The sequence below is a fragment of the Olea europaea genome, unplaced genomic scaffold (genome assembly GCF_002742605.1).
Source record: "Olea europaea var. sylvestris unplaced genomic scaffold, O_europaea_v1 scaffold2362, whole genome shotgun sequence".
In the NCBI taxonomy this organism is placed as follows: Eukaryota; Viridiplantae; Streptophyta; class Magnoliopsida; order Lamiales; family Oleaceae; genus Olea; species Olea europaea.
Genome location: NW_019241750.1, coordinates 12212 through 38747, shown reverse-complemented (window position 1 = coordinate 38747; position 26536 = coordinate 12212). Strand labels below are relative to the sequence as shown.

The window sequence follows — 26536 nt, the reverse complement described above, 5'->3', positions numbered from 1 at the left end:
TCTTCTAATTGATTCGCATCATTCCCTTCTAGTTCAAAACAAATCGACCCTGAGTTGTCATCAGAATACAAAAGACTCATCATTTTCTGAAACATATTCACAAAGATCTACAAAGTTAAACTTCTTGGAAATCTTCATGCGTTCTAAAAGATCAAAGACATATGCATTGTTATTGATTATTATAGAATCTTGAAAGGCACATACTTTTTCTGATCTAACTTCTTCTGACTTCTTCCATGTTTTTTTCTTACGAACACCATATCACCTACCTGAAATGTCTCATGGCGCCTATGTGTAGTAGCAACAGCTATATACTTTGTATTGGAGGTTTCCAACTTTTTCTTCACCTGTTCAATCACTTCACATGTTGTTAAGCTAGTTGTTCGGCCACTAAACCTTTTTTCATAGAATTTGGAAGTTACACCAAGTCCACTACTTGTACGGGAATCCTCCTATAAACAATATCAAAAGGTGATTTATCAGTAAAAGATTGAATGCACTACTATATGTAAATTCTGCCCGTGCCAATGCAAGATCCCACTATTTCTTCTTCTCAACAAAAATGCACCGTTATAGAATTCCCTAAGGATCTACTAATCACTTATGTTTGACCATCGTTCCGAAGANATTCCGTAAACTTCTAATTTTTTATTTTATTTTTTTGAAAAATGGATTGTTTGCTACGACTTAGGGCCTAGGACCCAAATTCCGAAGTTCGCCTCAGGCCCCGCGAAGCACAGGTACAGCCTTGCATCAAACACCCCCAAACTAAATGATTTGCTAGTCCTCAAACAAACACAAACCGAAAAGAAAAGAAAAGAAAAGGAACAAAGGAAACACATAAACAAAATTAATACACATCTAATTCGAATCGAATCCAATAACTTTTAGTTAGATAACTTGCTCATTTTGCTCAAGATTCAAAACATTGTACCAAATCTAAATTTTCACTTATCCATTGTAAAACACGTGTGTGTGTGTGTGTGTGTGAAGAATTAAGTGAAATGCTGTATATTCACAAGTTGGTTCAATTCTTGATCATCAATGGTCAAATATATCATTTCTTTACTAATAAGATATACACTCCCAAACTTAATTTCTTTTGTTCTCTTCCCATGGTATGTTCTAAGGTTGACTTCCAAATCACTTATTTCTTTCAATGCTCCAATTCAAAAGGGTCTAATCGACAATGTTAACAATCTATGTATGTGATGATTTTTCCCAAAATTGAGTGCTTCGACATTCAAGCTTATACTAAGTCTGTCAAGTTCGCTAGTTATCTAAGCACCACAATTCCAATATAAATGCACTATTACTTTCTATTTTGACGATTGTAGCTCAAGATTGACCTCGCCCCCTTTAAACTTTCTTGTTGACCCATGTAACAAACTTTAAGCCTATAACTCTCTTTACTATTCAATTATAAATGCACTATTACTTGCTACTTTGACTTACTAACTCGAATAAGAAAGGAGTGAGGCATAGGATTAAGAAGTGAAATGCCCTTTTCTCTTTTATCAAGGAAAAAATAAATGGGAAACATAAGATCATTACTTGGTTTATACTTGATAGCTTCACACAAATATATTTAACATGCACGAAATCGAAACAATTCTAGATAAAATCTTTTACCTGTTCGATTATCCCCAAACTATACTAAATGTGATTTAAGGATGCATAATGTAATAGTTTAATGGTTGAGCATCTAAGTTCACTATTTCAACCTATAAGACATAAGAATCAACTTATTCGTGTACAATGCTAAACATATTCGCATACATAAGTAGTGTCACATTCCACATGGATAAGCGCAAATTCAATTAAACGCTTAACTTATCCATAATTTATAAATTAACACTTAGTTTCAAGTATGTGTGTCATTACTGACAAATCTATCTAGTTCACACAAGTAAGCAAAAAAAATTTTAACTTAAAACACAACATTCACACAAAATCAATGGCAAAAAATCCACACAAATCATACAAAAGAAAATATAAAATTTAATGTTACATCCCAAATTTAAACTAAACATTGTCCTTAATATGAAAGAAAAGAAAAGGTAGAGAACTTCCCTGAGTGAAGACATTAATTGTCCTCATTACTATCGAAGTCTTGATGGGATTGTGATGGATTGTATGGATGTGATGAAAAGATCGGAGCCTGAGGATGTAACGCCCTGACCCGCATGGATCAAAACGTAACACGATTAATTGTACTCTAGCCGTAAACTTAATAATTTACTATACTTTTAGCAAAAAATATAAAGATTTAAATTTAAGAATTTAATTCAACTTTATCTTTATACACACACACACACACGTTTTTAAAAAAAAATTCAATACTAAAAGATAACCTCAATTGATATGAAACTTTTTGGCAAAACTTTAAAAATGATGTTGCTTTTTTAGTTTTTATCACAAATGAAAATTGACAAAATGAATTTGTTTGCATAGCTATCAACCTCGAAACTTTGTGAGATTTTAGTGTAAAATAGAAAACCCCTTATAATATGACATATCCAAAACTTGTTTCCGTCGGTAGCATAAATGGCATTAAAATATTTTTCAAAGCCCCTCAGCGAATCGGTTTGGAAAGTAACCCAGCACAGCATGCTTTATGTGTCATATAAAATTCTACACAAATTGAATCGACATGATTTCAACTATATTCCGTAGCTAACCTTTGAGAATATCAAACCCAATCAGTTTCGTCTAAAACTCTCAAATAATGAGTGAGTTATGCATTTTTGAAACCAAGGGCAGAAGCTGAAAAACATCAACACTACCCAGCACAGTTTACTTTAAGTGTTAAATAAAATTCTACCGACATTGGATTGACATGATTCCAAGTTTATTCAGTAGCTAACTTATGAGGCTACCCAACACCACTGGTTTTGTCTAAAAATTCCAGGTAACGAATGAGTTATGAATTTGTAAAATCAAGGCAGAAATTGAATTTTAAAGAAACAGCAAACTTTAAATCATTAACACAGTTTTTTTTTTAATAAATAAATTTTTAGAACACTTATATACTTTAAAACATAACTTATTCATAAAGCATGTTCATAGAATATATCCACATACGACATCCATAGGAATGTAATTTAAAGAAAACATAAACATTTCATAATCAAACTAAAGTTATTAAATCATCGGTTTCTCCATAGCATGTTGCATCTCTATCTACCATCATCCATGCCCCCAAGCAAGTCAAATCAATCTATAAAAAGGAAATTAACCCATGAGTTTGAATCTCAATAGATGTCATCAGCGCATTTCATTATCAAATTAGAAATTTCAAACTATAGATTTGTACCGTCGCACGTAGATGGATTTCCGAAAAAATTCAATTACTATAGCATTATCATAACATGTAGTGTCGGAGAATGATCATTAACACTATTGTAGTGCCGAAGCACCGTACCTGGATGTACCATTTCATTCAAACATTTATCAAAAAATCATAATTTGAAAACAAAATAAACACTTGTACATCTACCTACCTTGAATTTTCTTGGATATAAAAGAACAAAATGTGATAAAGCCTTTCTTCTTCTCGTCCTTGTTATTCCCTTAAACTTAACTTGACATGAAATATATTTTTTTAAGAGAAAATAAGAGTAAATTCAGATTCGAGGAGGGATGTAGTGAAAAAGTGACCATCCTCTTCTTGTAACATTACTTTTTAATGAAAAATTAAATAGGGGAGTTGTATTATCATTAAATTTGTTAAATTTGGTCTTTAACTAAGAATTTGAAGAATTTTTGAGCCATAAAAAATTAATTCATATAAAAAGTTTTATAAAAAATCTACATAATGATTCGAACCTAGATTACTTATATGAAATTCCATGTAGATGACCATTGAAACAACCCAGTTATTCATCAAATCTTTGTAATCAAATTTACTTAAACTTGATCTCTTAAATTGTTGGGCTTTAAATTACTTATGGCTTGGGCTTTCATAATCTTAAATGGGTTGAGCTTCCATAGCTCGTTTCTTAAATGGGTTAGGCTTGTGGTGCTAGATCATCACAAAATAATAGTCTAATTTCATTTTATTTCTCGAGCTTCTACATCTTTACACTTAAACAAATTTCATCCTCGAAGCTTACCTTATGGATTGGCAAAGAGTGTCGAATATTTATCTTTGACTTCTTCTTCTCTTTCCCAAGTAGCTTCTTCTACTCCATAATTATTTCATTGCACTTTGACCAATTGAATCTCCTTGTTCAGTAATTTATTTACCTTTCGATCTAGTAACTTAATCGATAATTTCTCATAAGATAAGTCTTTTTGTACTTCCAAGGATCGATAATTGACCACGTGATCAGTATCATGCATATACTTTCTGATCATTGATATATGAAACATATTGTGAACGGCTGACAGTTCAAGTGACAAAGGCAGTCAATAAGCCACATTTTTTACCTGTCAGGTATTTCAAAAGGTCCAATATAACGAGGTTGTCACTTGTCTTTCTTGCCGAACCTAAGTGCACCCTTTATTGGTGTCACATTTAGAAAAACTTTCTCTCCAACTTCAAATTCCAAGTCTTTTCTCTTGGTATCTGCATAGCTTTTTTGTTTATCTTGCGTAGCCTTTATCCTGGTACGGATCTTATCAATGACTTCAACTATTCTTTCAATGATCTCTGTTCCCAAAACTCTCTTTTTTCCAACTTCATCCTAATGAACAGGTGATTTGCATCTTCTACCATAGAGAGCTTCATACGGTGATATTCCAATGGTTGCTTGGAAACTGTTATTATATGCAGATTCCACTAAAGGTAGATACGATTCGTAACTATCTCCTAGATCCAAAACACAAACCCTTAGCATAACTTCCAAAGTTTGAATAGTCCTTTCAGATTGACCATTGGATTCAAGGTGATATGCCATACTGAAATTTAATTTCGTTCCCATACCTCCTTGTAAGTTCTTCCAAAATTTTGACATAAATCTCGGATCTTCATCAGACACAATGGACACATGGACACCATGCAATCTTACAATCTCTCTAATGTAAAACTGCGCCACCTGATCTAGACTAAATGTCATTTTTACTCGAAGAAAATGAGCAGATTTCGTTAGACAATCCACTATTACCTATATAGCGTTGTGTCCTCTGTTGACTTTGAAAATCTTTCCACAAGAATTGTGATATTCTCCCACTTCCATTCAGGTATGTCTAATGGATTTAATAACCCTATCGATTTTTGATGTTTTGCTTTCATTTGTTAACACACTGTGCATTTTGCCACGAATAAGCCTATACTTATTTTCATATTCCTCCACCAAAATGTATCTCGAAGGTCTCGATACATTTTTGTACCACCGGGATGTACGGTGTATGGGGTAGAATGAATCTCTTCCAATATTTCCTTCCTCAATACTTCATCCTCAGGTACACAAATTCTTCCTTTAAAAATCAGTGCCTGATCCAGAGTTATTTCAAAATCCTTTCTCTTATTAGTACCAATCTCATTCTTGATCTTCTACAAGAAGGGGTCTTTGCTCTGTGTTTCTATGATCCGATCTCTAAGAATAGGTCAAACCACCAAAATTGCTAAATAAACAGTGACTTGTTCTGGTGTGGTAATTACTTCGATTCGCAAATTTTCCAAGTCTTTGATCAACTCCATCGAAATAGTAGGTAATTATGCCAACTGTCCTATCGACTTTTTGCTCTTACTCGAATGATAATGAATAATGCAATAATAATCATTTACTAGCTCCAACCATCGTTTTTGTCTCATATTCAATCCTTTTGTGTGAAGAAATATTTGAGATTCTTATTTTTCGTGTAAATATCGCTCTTCCCTCAATATAAGTAATGGCATTATATCTTTAATCCATGAACCACCACCGGAAGTTCTAGATCATGCGTTGGGTAGTTCTGCTCATGTTGCTTCAATTAACTTGACGCATAGGTAATTACTTTTCCATGCTGCATTAGTACACATCCCAAACCTTGTTTGGATGTATCACTATATATAACAAACCCTTCTAAACCTTCAGGTATGATTAATACAAGTGCTGCAATCAATCGTTGTTTTAGCTTATGAAAGCTTTGCTCACACTTATCTATCCATCAAAACTTTACTCCTTTCCTTGTCAATTGTGTTATTAATCCAGCTATTCTGGAGAATCCTTCTATAAATCTCCGATAATACCCAACTAATCCCAGAAAACTTCAAACTTCACCAACATTAGTCGATGTCTTCCAATTAGTTACCGCTTCCAACTTCACTGGATCTACTTCAATTCCTTAGGTAGTAACTACATGACCGAGAAATCCAACTTGCTCAAGCCAAAATTCACACTTTTAAATTTGGCATATAACTTTTCCTTGCGTAGTATTTCTAACGCTATTATAAGATGTTCCTCGTGTTGATCTTTACTCTTGGAGTATATCAAAATGTCATCGATGAAGACTATGACAAATTGATCCAAATACTGATGAAATACATAATTCATTAGATCCATGAACACTGTGGGGGCATTTGTTAACCTAACTGACATAACTGTGAACCCATAATGTCTATAATGAGTTCTGAAAGCTATCTTAGTTATATCACTTAACTTAACCTTCAATTGATGATATGCAGATCGTAAATCGATCTTAGAAAATACCTTAATCCCTTTCAATTGATCAAACAAATCCTCGATTCTCGAGAGAGGATACGTATTCTTGATGGTCAAACGGTTCAACTCCCGATAATCGATACACATCTTCATATTTCCATCTTTTTTCTTTACGAACAACACTATTGTGCCCCATAGGGATACACTTGGTCGAATAAAGCCACCATCTAACAATTCTTGTAGCTGAATTTTCAATTCTTGAAGTTCTTATGGAGCCATTTTTATAGAGCTTTAGATACTAGTGTCACTCCGAGAACTAGATCTATTGTGAATTTCACTTGTCTATCTGGTAGAATATCAGTTATATCTTTTGGAAACACATCTATAAATTCTTATACCGCTAGTACATCCCCAATCTTTATCGTTGCCTATTTTTCTCCTGAAATGTTAACTAGAAATTCTTGAGATGTTTCTTTTCTCAACAATGTCTCAGAAGGCCGATACTAGTTGGAGATGGGATTTAGTCTTTATTCCAGAGAAAGAAATTTGTTCTTCTCCTCGTTTTCAAAAAGGCATTTCCCTTTCTCTACAACGAATGGTTACATAATTATATCCTAACCAATCCATACCCAAAATCACATCAAAGTCTTTTATCTCTATCACATACATCACATCAAAGTCTTTCATCTCTATCACGTACAAATTAGCTCCACATATTTTTTCCTCAATTTTAAGATTCACTGACCTAGCGAACTGGTCTACATTCAATGTTCTACCTGAGGGAATGTTAACTTCTAGTACTCTTAGACTTATCACAAATAATACTAGATTTAGCAATGAAAGATGTTGATACAAAAGAGTGAGTAGCTCCTAAATCAAACAGTACACAAGCAAATGTATCAGATATCAGTAATATTCCTGCTATCATGTTTGAGTTCTCATCTGCATCCTTTTGAGTCATTGTAAAAACTCGTGCTTTTTCCTTCTTATTTTGATCATTGTTATCATCCTTCTTTTGAGTAAACATGGGACAATCTTTTGCAATATGTCCTAATTTATCGTACCGGAAACAAGCATTCTTCCCATACAAGCATTCACTATGATGAGGCTTACTACACTTAGGGCACAACGCTACTGCAGCTATCGTAACCTTATTAACACTAGATCCGATATTAACTTTCTTATTTTGCCATTTGCCCTTTCCTTTGTCTTGACTATTCCACTTTCTCTTTCCAAATTATCCTTTATCCTGCTGGTTGTACAAGTGACGATGTTGCTCTACATTTGCCTTTTGATATCAAATAGCGTGAGCTCATTCCAACATCTCACGATATAATGTGAAACAATGTGACATAAGGATCATACTTAGGTCTGGGTCTAACCCTTGCTCAAACCTTCGAGTCTTCTTAATTTTCGTGTCAACTAGGTGTAGAGTATACATTGAGAGTTGATTGAACTTTTTCTAATATTCCGTTAAGGACATATTACCCTACTTGAGCTGAAAAAATTCATTCTCCTTGAAATTCCTTAGAGATTGAGGAAAATACTTGTCCATCACTTCCCTCTTAAATTGTTCCCAAGTTAATGCCAATTGTTGTTTCGGAGCCTAGTTCGGGACATCGAATCCCACCAGTGACTTGCATCATCAGTAAACATAAACTCCATACATTGGACCGTTTGGGCATCAGTGCAGTTTATGAGTCAAAAAATTCGTTCTAGCTTAAGAAGCCATTTCTCAACTACTAGTGGACCAGATGCTCCATCGAAGGTCGGGGGCTTATGCCTTCGAAATAACTCAACTACCTAGGCATGAGTCGGAAAAGTAATAGGAGCCGCTGGTATAGGTGGAGGTGGAGCTGGATTCTGATTCAACCTACCAAGATCTTGAACCGCTTTAGAAGATCCCTTATCAAATTGTTCTAGTTTGCTCAAGACATTTCCCTAGAGATAAGATATAATATCTCACATTAACTTCATTTACCAATACCAGAATACTTAAAATAAATAAGCTATTAATCCTCAAATTGATCATAATTGATTTTTTCTTTATTAATAGTACTCCTTGATATCAGGATATACAATAGTTTTACAATTTTTACTTTCAATAACATAAAGGAAAAGATATCACAAGGAAATGGAATCTAAATTTCTAATCCCTATTAATCTTGCGAGTCTTCTTTGGTGGAGATTCATCTTCGAGGGAGTCTTCTGTCTCAGGCCCTGACTCTATGTCCATCTCGACATGTGGTTCAGGTTCATGCTCATAATCATTCTCTAATTTCAACCCAAAGTCATCATCATGCTCCCATTCGGGATCTTCCTCTAGGTCTGATTCAAACTGAGGTTCTGGCTCAACCTCATGATTAGGCTCAATTACTATCTCCGGTTGAGGTTCTAAGCTCTTACTCTACCTGTCTAGAAGGATCTGACAATATATAACAAATTCAGGAGGGTTATCTTCTAGCATCTCATCTCTAACCATGAATCCCATATTTCTCTATTGAGGTGGAAGTGAATGTATGAGATTATTCACAACCTCGATATGCATGATCTCCGATCCTACATGTATAGCTACCATACATCTCTCATAGATATCATGTTGATGTTCAACAAGTGGGCGAATGAGCTAGTCACGTAGCTCTCATAGGACTGAATGATGGACCTACGGTTCAATGTTGCTCTACAAGATGTGGCCTTTCTAGCGTTCTGATAAGTTCTAACCATGTCTGTCACATAAGTGTCCAATTATGTTCTATATCTATTAGTGATATCAACTTATACATTATGTTCTTGAGGTTTTAATATAATGGTCAATCATTATTTCTTCATGTATATTTAAACAAAATATAACTTACATTTCATTCTAAACATCAAAAGCATTTCATACATTCAAGCTTAAATGATATATAAATCATGTGGAACATAATATTTTATTCCATACCTTGGGTTCGTCGAATGAGATCAACTGAAGGATGCAAGATGCCATGGAGTTCCTTAAATGTTTCATTTTTCTCATTTCATAAAAAAATACACTAAGTCTACAGAATCGATTAAACTTGTTCTCTAATACCACGCTGTAATGCCCCAAACTACGTGGATCGAAACATCACAAGATTAATTGTACTTTAGCCATAAAATAATAATTTACTACACTTTTAGCAAAAAGTATAAAGATCTAAATTTAAGAATTTAATTCATATATATATATATATATATACTCCTTATAATATGACATATTCGAAAATCGGTTTCCATCGGTAGCATATAGGGCATTAAAATATTTTTCAAAGCCCCACAATGACTTGGGTTGGAAAGTAACCCAATGCAGCATACTTTGGTGTCGTATAAAATTCTACACACATCGAATAGACATGATTTCAACTATATTCAGTAGCTAACCCTTGAGATTATCAAACCCAATTGGTTTTGTCCAAGAATCTCAAGTAACAAGTGAATTATAAAGTTTTGAAACCAAGGGCGGAAGCTGAAAAACAGCAACACTACCAGCGCAGTTTACTTTAAGTGTTAAATAAAATTCCACTGACATCGAATTGATATGATTCCAAGTTTGTTCATTAGCTAATCTATGAGGCTACCCAACACCACTAGTTTTGTCATAAAATTCCAAGTAACGAATGGGTTATGAATTTTTAAAGTTAAGGCAAAACCAAATTTTAAAGAAACAGCAAACTTTAAATCGCTAACACTGTTTTTTTTTTTTTGGTAAACGGTGATTGGTAAATAAATTTCCATAATGTATATATACTTTATAACATAACTTATTCGTAAAGAATGTTCACAGAATAAATCCACTCACGACATCCATAGGATTCTAATTTAAAGAAAACATAAATATTTCATAATCAAATTAAAGGTATTAAATCACCAGTTTCTCCATGGCATGTTGCATCTGCATCTACCATCATCCACGTTCCCAAGCAAGTCAAATCAATTTGTAGAAAATGAATTAACTCATGAGTTTGAAATTCAATAGATGTCATCGGCGCATTTCGTTATCAAACTAAAAATTTCAAACTATAGATTCATATCGTCGCACGTAGATGGATTTCCGGCAAAATCCAATTATTATAGCATTATCATAACACGTAGAGCCGAAGAATGATCATTCAAACTATTGTAGTGCCGAAGTACTGTACCACGAAGTAACATTTCATTCAAATATTTATCGAAAAATTATAATTTGAAAACGAAATAAATACTTGTACCTCTAACTACCTTTAATTTTCTTGGATATAAAAGAACAAAATGTATAGAAAGTCTTTCTTCTTCTCACCCTTGTTATTCCCTTAAGCTTAACTTGACATGAAATATATTTTTTTGAGATAAAATTAGAGTAAATTCGGATTTGAGGATGGGTATAGTGAAAAAGTGGCCTTCCTCTTCTTGTGACATTCCTTTCTAATGAAAAACTAAATGGTGGTTATCGTTAAATTTGTTAAATTTGATCTTTAACTAAGAATTTGAAGAGTTTCTAAGTCATAAAAAATAATTCATGTAAAAGTTTTATAAAAATATCTACATGGTGATTCAAACTTGGGTTGCATATATGGAATATATGTAGATGACCATTGAGGTAACCCAGTTATTCATTAAATCTTTGTAACCAAATTTACCTAAACTTAATCTCTTAAATAATTGGGCTTTTAATTATCTTATGGATTGGGCTTTCTTAATCTTAAATAGGTCGAGCTTCCATAGCGCATTTCTTAAATGGGCTAGGCTTGTGATGCTAGATCATCACAAAATAATAGCCTGATTTCATTTTATTTCTCGGGCTTCTATAAAGGAAACATGATTACACCCTGTCTAGAATTGAGACCGTAGTTTGGAAACATAGTGACCAGCTCATTGTTAAATTGAACTTGGTAATTGAATTGCTGGCTCTATTGATAAACAAAATTTATCAGAAAAATGGTGTAGGGACTACTGTTGAACATGATGTGCCAAGGAGAATTCTCCTTTGTTTCTCTTTTTGGAGGTTTTCTTCACAATCTAACTGTCTCCAATCCAGATTCTTTGATGAAATATAGGCAGCAATAATTTTTCCAAAGGTTGGGTGATTGGGAGAGAAATTATTTTTTTTGTGAAGGATAAGAAGGAGTTTGGAAATTAGGATTTGGAGGATAAAGTTAATGAAAGAAAAGAAACAAGGTTTTAGGGCCATATGTAGAGAAAAAATGGAGCAGTACCTAGGCACTGAGTTTCGATTATATTTACCAAATTAGCTTTGGTACTAGGAGTCTAGGCACTATTTCAACTAGATTTTTTTTTTTCAAAATCTGGCTCGCCTCAGCCCTACGGCAATTTGTTCTTGGTACGTAGCTCTAGCTCTAGGTCAAAATTTATCAAATTTTGCCTATTGAGCTCTTAGTGCCTAGGTGCTTCTTCTCAGTTGAAGCTCTTTTTGAAGCTGTTTTGACTTCTAAGTTCCAATATAATTATGTTTTCACCCCCAAATTTGAACATTAACCAGCAAGAAAATTAACAAAATTTATTAAGGAACAAAAGGGGAAAAAAACGCTAAGTAAAATCTATATAATTTAAAAGGGAGAAAGAGATTGGATTGCATCTCAATAAGTGCTTCTTTAATGTCATTAGCTTAGACATCGCTTGTGTGCTCTAGTTTAAATCTTGATGAGGAATTCCTTCCACTTTCTACTCTTGTTCTCCATAATAATGCTTATGTCATTGACCATTGATTTGGAATATAAGTCCATTTTTTCCCCTTCAACTTCACAGTCCCAAGAGAAAATATATTGTAAATGGTAAATAGTTTTGACCATCATGATTTAAGCTTATCCTGAACAACTTCCACCAGGAATTAAAAGAAGCATTTGTTGTCATGGAATAAATTTTCTCCTTAATACCATCTTTTCATACTATTTCTTAATCTATTATTTGTAGATATTTGCATTTTCAGAGGCGTTATAGCGGGATTCCTCCATTTCATCAAGTTGCAAAAGACGTTTAGCACCGTTTGCTTTCAAATCATAATTTAGCTCTTTACAGTATAATCTTCCTCCAAAATGGCATAGCAAAGATGGTCAAAAAGTGGCATCAACTTAGGTTTAGTACTTCAAGTTTATTTGGATCCGATAATGTTGAGAGGCTCCAAATGATCGTTTTTCTATTTCAAGTTATTTTTGAGTGGCAAAGCTTCATAAGCCAAGATAAAATCAACTACTTCCTTACTCCCTGTGTAATATTTAGAGTATTTATATCCTCTTCAAGCACTAGTCACAATACATTGCTCTAAGGGTCCTTAGCTGAATTTTCTTTATAAATCTTACCTACATCTACATCTATAGAGTCGATCCTATGACAAGCATCAACTTCCTCAGGGAATCTCATAGCTTGGTACAAATTGAACATGACCGTATTTTCATTGACTTGTCGTGTCAATTGTCCTTTTCATATATCATTTAGTGCTCTACTAGTTGTATAAATGGTCGATCAAGAATTAATGGGATCTCTTGATCTTTCTCCGTGTCCAATACCATAAAAATCAGCTGAAAAATAAATTTATCCACTTTAACCAACACATCTTCAATGATTGTGGGTGTGTAAGAGATCTATCAGCAAGCTACAAAGTGATGGTTTTTTGCTTTACTTCCCCAAGACCCAATTACTTGAATACAGAGAAAGACATTAATTTGATACTAGCCCATAGATCACATAGTGTTTATCGAAGGAAAAACCGCTAATTGTCAAGGAATTATAAAGGTAACTGGATCCTTTAACTCCTTAAGAAGCTTCTTCTGGAGAATAGCACTACATTCTTCTATTAGCTTTACCATCTCATACTCCTTTTAGTTCTTTTTCTTTAACATTACCACTTTTATAAATTTTGCATAAATCAACATTTTTTCCAGTGATTCCATAAAAGTTTTGTTTATGAATCTTCTTGAGAATATCCAGGAACTTTGCGAACTGTGCATCAAACATCTTCTTCTTGAATCTATATGGATATAGGATTGATGGTTTTAAAATGGTAGATTGTCAGAAAGTGAAATTGAATTGGGTTTACGAGCCTTCTTTGTTTTCTCTGCTTTAGTTTTCTGATCTTCATATTGCTCTTCTTTTTATTCATTAGAAACATATATAGAAATCAAAGACTCTTTAGGCTTGCTATCATTAATATCTTTACAACTTTTAAGGTGATGGCATTGCAATGTTCTCTTGCATTTGCCTCTGTATCACTAAGAAATTTATTTTCAGTTGTGAATTTATTGAAATAGCTAGCTGATCGATCTACACCTCAAGAGATATTATCGTGGCCCTCATGTTGTTTATATGATTTTCAATATTGTTAGTCATGACTCATTCTTGTTAAAACTCGACATGGTCATAGAAATTAAGATTTTCAAAAGATCTTTTAATGATGGTTTCGTTTCGGTAGCTTAATTATTGAACCGATGAGCTTGGAGCATACCTTACGATTACTATAATATAGATTTTTTATGATTTCGTAACACCATAGATGGTAGTGCTTCAACAAGTTGTTCCTCAATGGTTGAAATCTCGATTGTTTACATATTGAACCTGCTCATTCTCTATATATGTCTCTTGGCGTGGCATAGAAATAGCTATAGCGGACTCTACTATTGGTTGAGTTCCCTATGTAGTTAATGCAACTATTTGGCCAGTGAGGAATGATAATTGAGCTGTAAGAGCAATAATAGGATCCATCTCATGAAGACCAACAACCCTATTTATACTTGAATGCCCACTTGGCAATTGATAGCTATTGGTGGCCATTTCATCCAAAAAGTAATAAGCATCTTCTATTATACATCAAGGTACAACTTGCAATAGCATCAACTATCATCCATGTTTTACCATTCAAACAAGTGTAAAATATCTCAATCTGCATCCAATTCTAATAAGCATGCTAAGGACACCTTCCAATTAAATCTTTCCCACATATTATCGATAAGTTCAAAGTCAGTTTGTATAAATTACACTATCTCACTCCGCAATTGGGCTAATTTGAAAGGATGAAAGAATTTGCTTGGAAAGTTTTTGGGCCATTGCCTCCCAAGTGAAAATAGAACCAGATTGCAATGATTGGAGCCATCCTTTTTATTTTTCCTTTAAGGAGAAGGAAAACAAATGAAGTTTAATTGTGTGAAAACAAATCAATGTAACTCCATCTTCAGTAACACCATCGATCTTTACATATTCATAGATTTCTAAAAAGGTAGTAGGGTGAGATCCTCCAAACTGAATCTATTGTACCAAGCTAATCAATCCAGACTCCTATTTAAAGTTATTTGTAGTGATAGGTTGATGAGCAATACCAGAGTTGATGTGATCCAAGAGACAAGCCCAATGGAAACGAGCCAGGGAAGAGACCTGTTGATTATCGAATGAGGACCGATGACGCGTTCAAGGACAAAGCAAGTAAATCAAGTGATGGGGCTATTTGTGCAATCAACTATTGATGAAACATCAATCTATGTAAGAAAAGAAAGCTTATTCTAGAATCGAGAACCAAAACCATTTGGATCAACTTCATATTAGCAGTCGAATTTGGGACTGAATTGCAAAATTATGCAGTTTCATAGTTGTTCTCACCATGCGGTCGTATGGTGGTCACCCGAAACTTGGGTAAGGAAAATTATGGTCACCATGCGACTGCACAAGATAGTACCATGCGGTCTTATGGTGCAAATTCATGGCGAAAATTTCATTTCCTTGCGAATTTACTTATTTTGTTACCATTCTATTTTAGGCGAAATTCTTGTAACCTCTAATTAATATTTTCCATTTTTACTAGATTTCTTGGGCTAGTATAAATATATTTTTCATTCTTCCATAGTAGAACTTTTTGATATTATTGAGTTTAACAGAGAGGCAAAATTCATGCTTTCATAATCCTTGTTCTTCTTTGAATGAATTTGAACTTATCAAGAGTGACATCTTGTGGTACTCAACACTAGGTGCAAATTACAAAGCGTGTAATCAAGAAGTCCACAAATCTTGTATTGTGTTGTGTGGCTTTGTTCATAATTCTTGTTTCAATTCAAAAACCAAGATTAACTTTAGCCTTCTTGGGTTCGACAATTTTGTAGTCTCTGTTACTACGCGGGTTCACATCAGTTGGTATCAGATTTTGTGCTCCAAATTAATTGAGGTTATACCTTTTAATTTCCTCTGTTTAGTCTCTAATTTTTATTTTGTTTCCTATTCTTCCACGTTCTTGCGTTCTTCGAGTCTTTGTTGAGTTTTAAGTCTTTAATCCGAACTATAGTCGTCAATTTTTTCAAAAGTTATTTTTTGGACCAATCTAGCACTAAAAAATACTTTAGCTTGATTTTTTGGTATTTAATCATGTTTCCTTCTTCAAAAAAAAAAGGAGTCAAAAAAATAAGTAGAAGAGCCGAAAAATCAACAAAAAAAAGAGGCGTACAAAAAAAATTATTATTATTATTTCACTACCAACAAATTTCTTTTTCAATTTCTTAAGTCATAGTTATTTCCTTTTAGTCAACTCAAATTTTGTTTCAATCCATTCTTGAATTCCGTTAATTCCACTCAATTTTCATTCCAATTGTTTGAATTCCTCTTACAGTCACATTTCTCGACTATACTCATTTAGTGGCTAATTCCTGTTGAGTTCACTTCATTTTTTGAAGCACTTGGACGAAAGTATTGAATGAAAAAAGGCAAAGTGGTGAGGTAAATAGAGGGTAAAAGCCATATGGAGTGATATACAAGTAAAATACTGGTAAGGCAGAAATATCCTAGAACTAGGATGTCTGAAAGGAAGGATTCAAATTCAAGCAGAAATGCCAATCACATCAACACGTCTGAAGACATGATGTTGCAGTTTGAGAGATTGTTAGCAGATATGGTGATAGGTTGGATAAGTTTAATATATCGGTTACTAATCTTATCAGGCGATAATGAGCTGAAGTACCTAATACAAGGAGACCACGTCGACGGGAGCCTAGGATAGAAAGGCGTGAGGAGTATGAGTAGGGTAGTGATTTGGAAGAGGATGCATTAATAGGGGTTCAAATGGATGGATGAGAAGTAGAGGAGTTAAGATTTAAATGAGAGGTAGGAATTACGTTGGCAACCAAATAGATGGGAACATGGGTAACATTAAAATGTCAATTCTACCATTTAACGGAAGAAGTGATATGGAAACTTATTTAGAGTAGGAGAAAAAGATGAAGCTAGTCTTTGAATGCCATAATTATTCAGAGGAGAAGAAGGCAAAGATAATCGTTATTGATTTCACCAATTATGCCATAACTTGGTGGGATCAAGTGGTTACATCACGGCGTAGGATTTGGGAACGACCTATCAATACTTGGAATGAGTTGAAAGCTATTATGTGAAAGCGGCTAATACCTAGTCACTATTATAGGAAACGGCATCAAAAATTACGAAGTTTGTATTAGAGGTCAAAGAGTATTGAGGACTACCACAAGGATATAGAAATATTAATGATTAGGGCAAATGTGGAAGAGGATCGGGAAGTTACTATAGCTCGTTTTCTAAATAGGTTGAATAGGGATATAGCCAATGTGTAGAGTTGCAGCACTATGTGGAATTAGAAGATATGATGTATATGACAATGAAGGTGGAGAGATAGTTGAAGAGGAATGGGACAGCTAGGCAACCATTAGGCTCTTTGGCTCCTAATTCATCTTGGAAATAGAAGTGGGATAACAACAAAAAAACAGGGCCATTTATAAAGGAATAACTGAAATGCCAAGGGCAAAAGAATAAAGTGCTAGAAAATCGTACCCAAGACATAGTCACAAACATCAAGGAGTCGGGATATTAAGTGTTTTAAGTACTTGGGTCAGGACACATCGCTTTTCAATGCCCAAACAAAAGTACAATGGTATTCCAGAACAACAAAAAGGTGGTGAGTGAAAATGAAGATGATTATGATGACATGCCAAAGTTGGAGGAGATTATTGATAGAGAGAAAGTGGAATTTGTTCTTGGAGACCTATTGGTCACGAGGCAAGCTTTTAACACTCAAATCAAGGCGAATGACTTGGAGTAGTAGCGGGAAAACATGTTCTACACTCGATACCACATTAATGATAAGGTATGTAGCATGATTATTGATTAAGGAAGTTGTATGAAAGTAGCTAGCATAACTCTTGTAGAGAAATTAGGGTTAACTTTACTAAAATACCCTAGACCTCATAGGATGCGATGGTTAAATTAATGTGGAGAAATTAAGGAAAATGGAGGGTACTGAAAAATTTCTCAATTGGGAGTTATCGTGATGTAGTATCTATGCATGCAGGACATCTTTTATTGGGGGGAACATGGCAATATAATAGGAAGGTCATTCATAACGGGTGCAAAAATTGCTATAGCTTTGTCAATGATGGAAGGTCCATTATCCTTATACCATTAATACCGGTACAAATATATGAAGACCAAATCAAACTGAAAAATGAAGATAAGAAGAGAGATAGAGTTAGAGAAAAAATAGTAAGATGCTAAGTAAGAGAGAAAAAGGTGAGGTAGAGAAAAAAAAAAGGTAGTAGAACCATAAGAGAGAAAAAAAAAATAGTCTTCCGAGAAGAGAGAAAAGTCTAGAGTGAATTTTTTGGAAAAGGAAGTGAGCTAAAGAGAGCGGTAATCAAGAGAAAATAGATGATTTTGTTGATCTATAAAGAGTTAGTCCTCAATCTTGAGGAATCTAATCCACCCCTTACTAATTTGGCTAAATCTTTGTTATAGGAATTTGAAGACATGTTTTTAGAGGACGTGCCAAGAAGATTGCCACTCATTCGATGCATTGATCACCAAATTAACTTTATACCTAGGGCTATCATTCCAAACCGACCAGCTTACCGAAATAATCCCGACGAGACAAGAATTATAGAGGCAAGTGGAGGAACTGCTAAGCAATGGATATAAGGGAAAGCATGAATCCATGTGCCGTTCCAGTGCTACTTGTGCCAAAGAAAGATGAACTTAGAGAATATGCATGAATTATAGAGCCATCAACAACATAATTGCAAAGTTTCATCATCATATCCCTAGGTTAAATGATATGCTAGATGAGTTACATGGTGCATGTATATTCAATAAGATTAATCTTAAGAGTGGTTGTCATCAAATTAGATTGGGAGAAGGTGATGAATGAAAAACTGCATTTAAAACTGAATATGGATTGAATGAATGGTTAGTATGCCGTTTGGACTCACGAATGCATCAAGCACTTTCATGCAGTTGATGAACCATGTTTTGCATACCTTTAATGAGAAAATTTGATGTGTTTTACTTTGATGAAATATTAGTCTATAGCAAGAACCTTGATGAGCATGTAAAACATATAAGGAGTGTGCTTATAGTTTTAAGGAAAGAAAAACTTTATGTTAACTTTAAGAAATGTACATTTTTCATGTAAACGGTTGTCTTACTAGGATTTGTGATTAGTGCTAATGGGGTAAAAGTATATGGATTGGCCAACCCCTAAGAGCATAACTGAAGTACGGAGTTTTCATGGCTAGTTTTTTTAGGCGATTTGTGATGGACTTTAGCACAATCACTACATCACTCACTGAGGAGTTAAGAAAAGCATAGGATTTCATTGGGGAAAAGAACAGGAGCATGCATTTAATACCATTAAGAGTAGATTGTGTAAATCATCTGTTTTAGCACTTACTAATTTTGATAAAACTTTCAAGATAGAGTATAATGCATCAAGAATAGGGATTAGAGCAGTTTTGATGCAGGATAGGAGGCCTATAGCCAATTTTAGTGAAAAGTTAAGTGAAGCTGCTCTCAATTAACCTACATATGACAAAAAGTTGTACTCATTTGTTCGAGCCTTGGAGACATAGCAACATTATCTGTAGCCTAAGGAATTTGCGATACACACTGGTCATGAGTCACTAAAGAACTTGTGAGGTCAAGGGAAGTTGAACAAAAGACATGCAATGTGGATGGAATTTATTGACATTTTCCTACGTCATCCGGTACAAGCAAGGTAACGAGAATACAGTGACAGAAAAATTGTGTAGGAAGTATGTGCTACTAACTTTGTTAAGTCCTAAATTGCTTGTTTTTTAACACATTAAGGACATTATGAAAATGATCTAGTATTTGTTTCAGGAAAATAAATTATGAGTTCCAAATTGTTCAATGCGAGAGTTGTTAGTGAGGGAAGCACACAGTAGGGGATTAATGGAATACTTTGAGGTTTAGAAGACTTTAGAAATGTTACTGGAACATTTTTATTAGCCTAAGATGAAGAGTGACATTGAATAGACATATAGTCGTTGTATAAACTATAAACGAGCTATGTCTAAGGTTTTACTTCATGGGCTGTATACACATTTACCTACTCCTAGCAAATCGTGGGTCGATATTTCAATGGTCTTTGTGTTGGGTTTACCTCGAACTGAAAAAAGAAGAGATTCAATCTTTACAGTGGTAGAGAGGTTTAGCAAGATGACGCATTCATACCGTGTCGTAAAACTGATAATACCACTCACATTGATGATTTTTTTTTAGGGAGATAGTCCATTTACTTGGAGTCCCTAAGAGTATCGTGTTAGATAGGGATGTCAAATTTCTAATTCATTCTTGGCAGGTTTTGTGGGGTAAGTTAGGCAAAAAAAATTACTATTTTCTACAACTGTCATCCACAAACTGACGGGCAAATCGAGATAGTAAATAGGACAATGACTCAATTATTGCACACTGTGATCAATTAGAACTTGAAAAGTTAGGATGAGTGTTTACTTTTCATAGAGTTTGCATAGAATAGGGCCGCGCATTCTACTACGTCATTTTCACCGTTTGAAATTGTTTATGGTTTTAATCTACTAACTAACCCCTATGGATTTAATACCTTTACTTGTGAATGAATGTGATAGCGTAGATGGTAAGAGAAATGCTGAATTGGTAAAGTCACTCCATGAAAAGGTCAGAATGCAGATTGAGAACAAAAGCAAGCACGTTGCATCATAAATAGCCAAGGGCCAGAAGAGTGTGACCTTCGAACCAGTTGATTGTATTTGGGTACATTTCAAAAAGGCGCATTTTTCAGAACAGAGAAAATAAAAGTTGCAACCATGGAGAGATGGACCGTTCCAAGTTGTTGAGAAAATCAATGACAACGCCTTCATATAGGATCTCTCAAGTGAGTATAACGTTTTAACAACCTTCAACGTATCTGATCTCTCTCTTTGATGCGAGTCCAAATTCGAGGACGAATCTCTTTGAAGAGAGGGAATGATGTGATCCAAAGGACGAGCCCAATGAAGACGAACCTGAGAAAAGACCCATTCATTATCGAACGAGGACCAATGATGCATTTGAGGGATAAGCGGGTAATTTAAGTTATGGGGCTACTTGTGCAATAAACTATTGATGAAACATCAATCTATGGAAGAAAAGAAGAAAGTCTTATGATGGGATCAAGAACCAGAACCATTTGGATCAATACAAGCAGTCGAAGTTGGGACTGAATTGCACAACTATACAGTCGCATAGTTGTTCTCATCATGCGGCTGCATGGTGGTCACGAGAGACTTGGATGGGGAAAATTGTGGTCACCATGCGCCGCACAAGATAATACCATGCGGTCGCATGGTACAAAGTCATGGCAAAAAATTTCTCTTCTCACGAATTTCCTTATTTTGTTAGAATTCTATTTTAAGCAAAATTCTTGTTATCTCTAATTAATATTTTCCGTTTTTACTAGATTTCTAGGGCTAGTACAAATATATTTTTCATTCTTCCATTGTAGAACTCTTTGACTTTATTGAATTTAATAGAGAGGCAAAATTCTTGCTTTCACAATCCTTGATCTTCTTTGAACAAATTTGAACTTATCAAGAGTGACATCTTAAGGCATTCAACACTAGGTGTAAATTACGAAGTGTGTAATCAAGAGGTCTACAAATCTTGTATTGTGCCGGTTGCTTGGTTCATAATCCTTGGTTTAAATCGAAAACCAAGATTAATTTTGGCCTTTTTGGGTTCAACAATCTTTTGTGAGTTTGTTATCTCCATTACTATAGGGGTTCATATCAAGAGTAGTTGTCATTGATGACTAGTCGAACATAATCTTGAATAGCCTGTTGTTGTTGGTTGTCATTAGTAGCTATTTCTTCAATCTCTTTTCTTCTTAGAACCCTTAATCTCCAAAATGTTCTTTCAATCTCAGGATCAAAGGGTCGTAATTCAAAACTATTCTATCTTCATATAAACAGCTAAAATGCCAACAAGTAAACAATTAAAAATGAAGAAATCTAAATAAAATCAAAGTTAATTAGTAATAATATTAGTAAAAATAAAATCAATCAATCCCCCAAAAAACTTGTTAGTTGAAATTGTACGGTAATGTATGACGTCAAGTTTTATAATATAACAATGAGTTAGGATGTCAAACCCGTGGGGATTGATAATTAAATTTCCACTAATACTGCAATTCCAATGTCCCAAGCATCACATTCAATCTGAAATAATTTCTCAAATCTATAAATACCAAAATGGAAGTAAAAGTCAATTTTTGCTTGATCTCTTCGAAGTTCTTAGCAGTAACTTCGGTCCACTCAAACATCTACCATTCTTCTTCTTGAAATAATAGTTATAGGAGCCACTACACTTCTAAAATCCAAATAAAATGCCTACAGAAAGTAGCAAGCCCATGGAAACTTCATAGCTCAGAAAAGAAACTCAATGTTGGCGAAGCTCTGATCACCTTAACTTTCTGCACATCTATATTTATCCTTTTAGAACTTACAACATACCCAAAAAATAGAACTCTATTCGTTATAAAGATACACTTTTCAATTGATGAATAATTCTTTATCCCGTAATACTTCAGACACTTTCCTCAAGTGTTCTTCATGATCAACTTTACTTTGGTTATAAATCAAAATATCACCAAAATAAACAACAATAAATATGTCCAAAAAAAGGTTTCAAAATCTGTTCATCAATTACATGAAAGTACTTGCTGCATTGAAAATGCCAAAAGACATAACTAGCTACTCATACAAGCCCTCATTTGTTGTAAAAGTTGTTTTCCACTAATATCGGATCTAATCCAACATATTATCCAGCCTCCATAAAAAAAACCTGTATTGTATAGTAATTTTGTTGATTGCTCGACTATCAACACACGTCCATTATGATCTATCATTTTTGGTACTATTAAGGCTAGTAATATACACAGACTAATACTTTCTTTGACATGACCCTTTAAAAGGAACTTCTTATTCTTCTCTTGCAAAATCTGACTCCATTTCAGGTTTATCAGATAATGGGATAGGTTAGAAGGTGAGCCCTAGGGACAAAATCAATCTGATGCTAAATATTCTTGTGGGAGTTAATTCTTCTAGTTCTACAATTACACTCTAAAACTCCTCTAATAATTTTCTAACAGATATAAGATTTTCTCAGCATCTTCTTTTGCTTTTACTACCAAAGTAAAAATCCCGTCTATCTTCTTTACATCGGAGAAAATCTCACAGGCTGAATTTGCAATCACCAAAAAAGCTTTTTGATAATTTGATTTTCCACAAGTGTACAGTATCACAAACAAGTAATAAAGTGAAGTAATATATCGTTCTCAAGAGGAATTAATCTTAACTTTAATCAAATAGCAAATTTTGTTGAAGAGTATTATGTTAAATTAATTAATTAAACTAACTATACTATTGATCAATTGATAAAGCTTTTTTAAATTTCAATGTGATATTATTAAGACCTTGAATCCCTTTTATTAATTCGTTTTAATGCAAATCAATAAAACGACAATATGCATACATTTTTGTATCTCAATGTTTCTAAATTAATTAAAAGCATCTCTCAATGTCAATTCAGTCTATCTTCTTATGTGACCTTCCTATATCTCTATGAAAGATGCGAACATGAAAGCATACATTAAAAACGCTAGAACATTTTTAGAAATCATACAAAGTATAGTGGTGTATCTCTATCCCCTATTAGACTTTACAATAATTGTTATAAAGTGTTATCTATAACCTAATTTAACAAACATGCAACAAAATTTTATTTAGATAACCTACCATTTTGTCTTAAAATTGGAATCATTGTATTAAATTTATAAGAAGCTTCAAGGTCACCATACGAAAATCAATATCAACATGTTCAACCAAAACTAATAGGTGTGTGTCAAAGATTAATTCAAACATCATAAATGCAGAAGTTGTTTTAATTCTTGACCCTCTGTGGTCAAATTTGTCCTTCCTTCACTCGTAAGTTCCCACACATACAAACTTATTCTCTTTTACTCTTTTTCCAGTGCATGATCTAAGGTTGAATCTTGATACTAACTCCTTACAGTTTCTAGTTTAGGTAAATCTCACTAATTGCAAATCAATACTTCAACAAATAGGGGTTCTCTAAATTTTGATTGAGGTCTTCAACCTCCTTGACTCAACTAGGTTAATAATCCCTTCTCAAAGATCTAATTCTCTCAAATAAGTGTTTAGGGCATAACCAAGACATAATGTGCATATTCTATTTCATGCACCTGCTTTTTTCAGATTTATTTTTTTCAATTTTACTTCTCTTATGTGCGGACTTCTCTATATTAAGCTTTCTAAATGACTCCTATAATGAGCTTTCAATCGATTATTCCAAGTCAATGACCATAGGACACCATCTTTAGCTACTCTTATAGTCTTAATCACTTAAGTTATAAAAGCTACGAAGAGATATTTCACAATGAAATAACACATTTTTCTTTATGCAATAATTAATGAAATGTCCCTTATTAAACACTCATTCTCAAAAATCAACCCCTAACTTAAGATTTTCACCTAATTTTCATCATATTAGCCTTAGATATTGGAATCCCCATTCATATCCATATTTCTCTACAATAGTAAAATCAATCTAAACTATTTTAAATTTGGTCGAATGATGTATATTGTAGCAATTTTTGGGTCTAGCGTCTAAGTTCCACTATTTCAACCTATCAAGCATATGAATCAACCAATTACTTTATAATGCTAAACTTAATTCATGTACATAAATAATATCAAATTTTACATGCATAAGAATTAATTAATCTAAGCATGTGTAACTATCAACAGTTCATAAAATAACACATCATTCCAAATATTTTTACCGACAAGGTTATCTAACCCCACACAAGAAGCACATAATAAATAAGAATTTTTTTTTTTGAAATTTTTTTAAAAACTTTTCAATTTTTCAATTTTTTAATATGTATAATAAAGAAGTAGAAACAGATAATCACAAGGGAATAATAAAACTAAAATCTCAATTTTTTTTCACTTCCAAACTGAAAGTATTTATTGTCCTCAATATTAAAGTATATACAAAGGAAGGTTAGGACTTCCCTAAATACATTAATTATTGTGTCGCCATCACCCTAATAAGGTAAATATGGATTGGCTTTCTAACAGCGTTGTCGCCCACAAACTAGATAATCTTCCTACAAACAACACAACAAGAATCTTACATCAATAAGATAAATAATCCTAAAATTGAAAACTAAATAATGCGAAAGGGATAGAATTGGAGTGCCTTTCAAGAAACGTTTGTTTCAAGTCATTAGCTTGACTTTTTGCCATGATTAATTATGGTAGTTTGAACCAAGTTTTTCCATCCTTGTGTTTTATGCAATTTTCATTAATGCACCATTTCTTTGCTTTCCAAATTTTGATATTTTCATTCTCATATCTATCAAGAAGTCCACCAAAATTTGATTTTCTTTTTTGATAGCATCATTGATTAGGGGGCTCTTTTTCATCAATTCTACAGCAAGCTTTGATGTTAGGGGTTGGTCATATTGGATGTAAATATTCAATATCTCTTTCTTGTCCTCCACCCTTTATATTAACTCACCCTTCTCCATGTCAATCAGGGTTCTATCCGTTACTAAGAATGACCAACCCATTATAACAGGAATGTCTTGATCTTTTGGTACGTCCAACACAATAAAGTCTAAAGGAAATATTAAATATTCTACTTTTATGAGCTTATCATCAACTTTGGCACATGGCTTTGGAATTGTTCTATCAACTAGTTATAACGTTATTGATGTTGATGTGACCCAATCATAATTTCCTGTAAATAGAATATGACATAATTAGATTTATACAAGTACCTGTGTCACACAATGTACTAATAGAACAAGAATTTTCAATTGAGATAGGCAAAGTAAAACACTCTGGATATTTCAGCTTGGTAGATAATTTACTTTGTACTTTTGCACCACTTTTCTTAGTTAATACCACAGTTTCATACTTCGGAAGCTTTGTTTTCTTTTTCAACATCTCGTTCAAAAATTTTGTGTAGCTTGAAATTTGTAACATTTTACCAATGAACAGTATATTGACCTGAAGCTTCTTGAGAACATCAAGAAATTTTTCAAATTTTGTCTTCTTTATTTTTCGTAAGCCTTTGAGGAAAATGAATGTAAGGCATGTAAGTGTTGGCTGGACTTGATTCCTTAGTCTATATTTTCTTCATTCTCAATTGATCACATTCTTAAATTCTTGAAGCATCCAATTCAGAGCAATATGCCCCTCCTATGATGGGAATTGAGAGCAAAAGTGTGACTAAATCCACCAAATTGTTACGGACACCTACCATTGTTTGTTTATCTTGCTATCAGATTTGTCAAGAAAGTAAGTAGAGAATTCTTGATTTGAGTAAAAACGTCAAGAAGGCGGAGGAGAATTCAAGAAAGTAAAGAAAAGTAGACGAAGAAGGTGAGACTTTTGTGATGATTTATATTCATACAGTACTGAATTTGTCTAAAATTTATCCGTTATGGTTTTACATTACAGGTCAGCCAAAAAATATTTATAAATGCGTGTGTATCGGTTTAATTTATCATAATTCTTTGTATCAATATACATAAAATTGTCACAACTACAGTCTATAACTCGATTTTATCCCGAGTTTTTAAAGATATTGGTCAATCT

At 33.6% G+C, this 26536-nt stretch overlaps 1 protein-coding gene across 1 annotated transcript; it reads right to left on the bottom strand.

Annotated features, from left to right (window-relative positions):
• Positions 1 to 21634: 21634 nt before the first annotated feature.
• Positions 21635 to 25921, bottom strand: LOC111381736. Its single transcript, XM_023005550.1, has 5 exons — positions 25714 to 25921; positions 25452 to 25628; positions 22994 to 23084; positions 22031 to 22082; positions 21635 to 21799 (listed from the first exon to the last, which is right to left on the bottom strand). Exons 1-5 carry the CDS (start codon positions 25919 to 25921, stop codon positions 21635 to 21637), a joined length of 693 nt encoding a protein of 230 aa, XP_022861318.1.
• Positions 25922 to 26536: the final 615 nt, after the last annotated feature.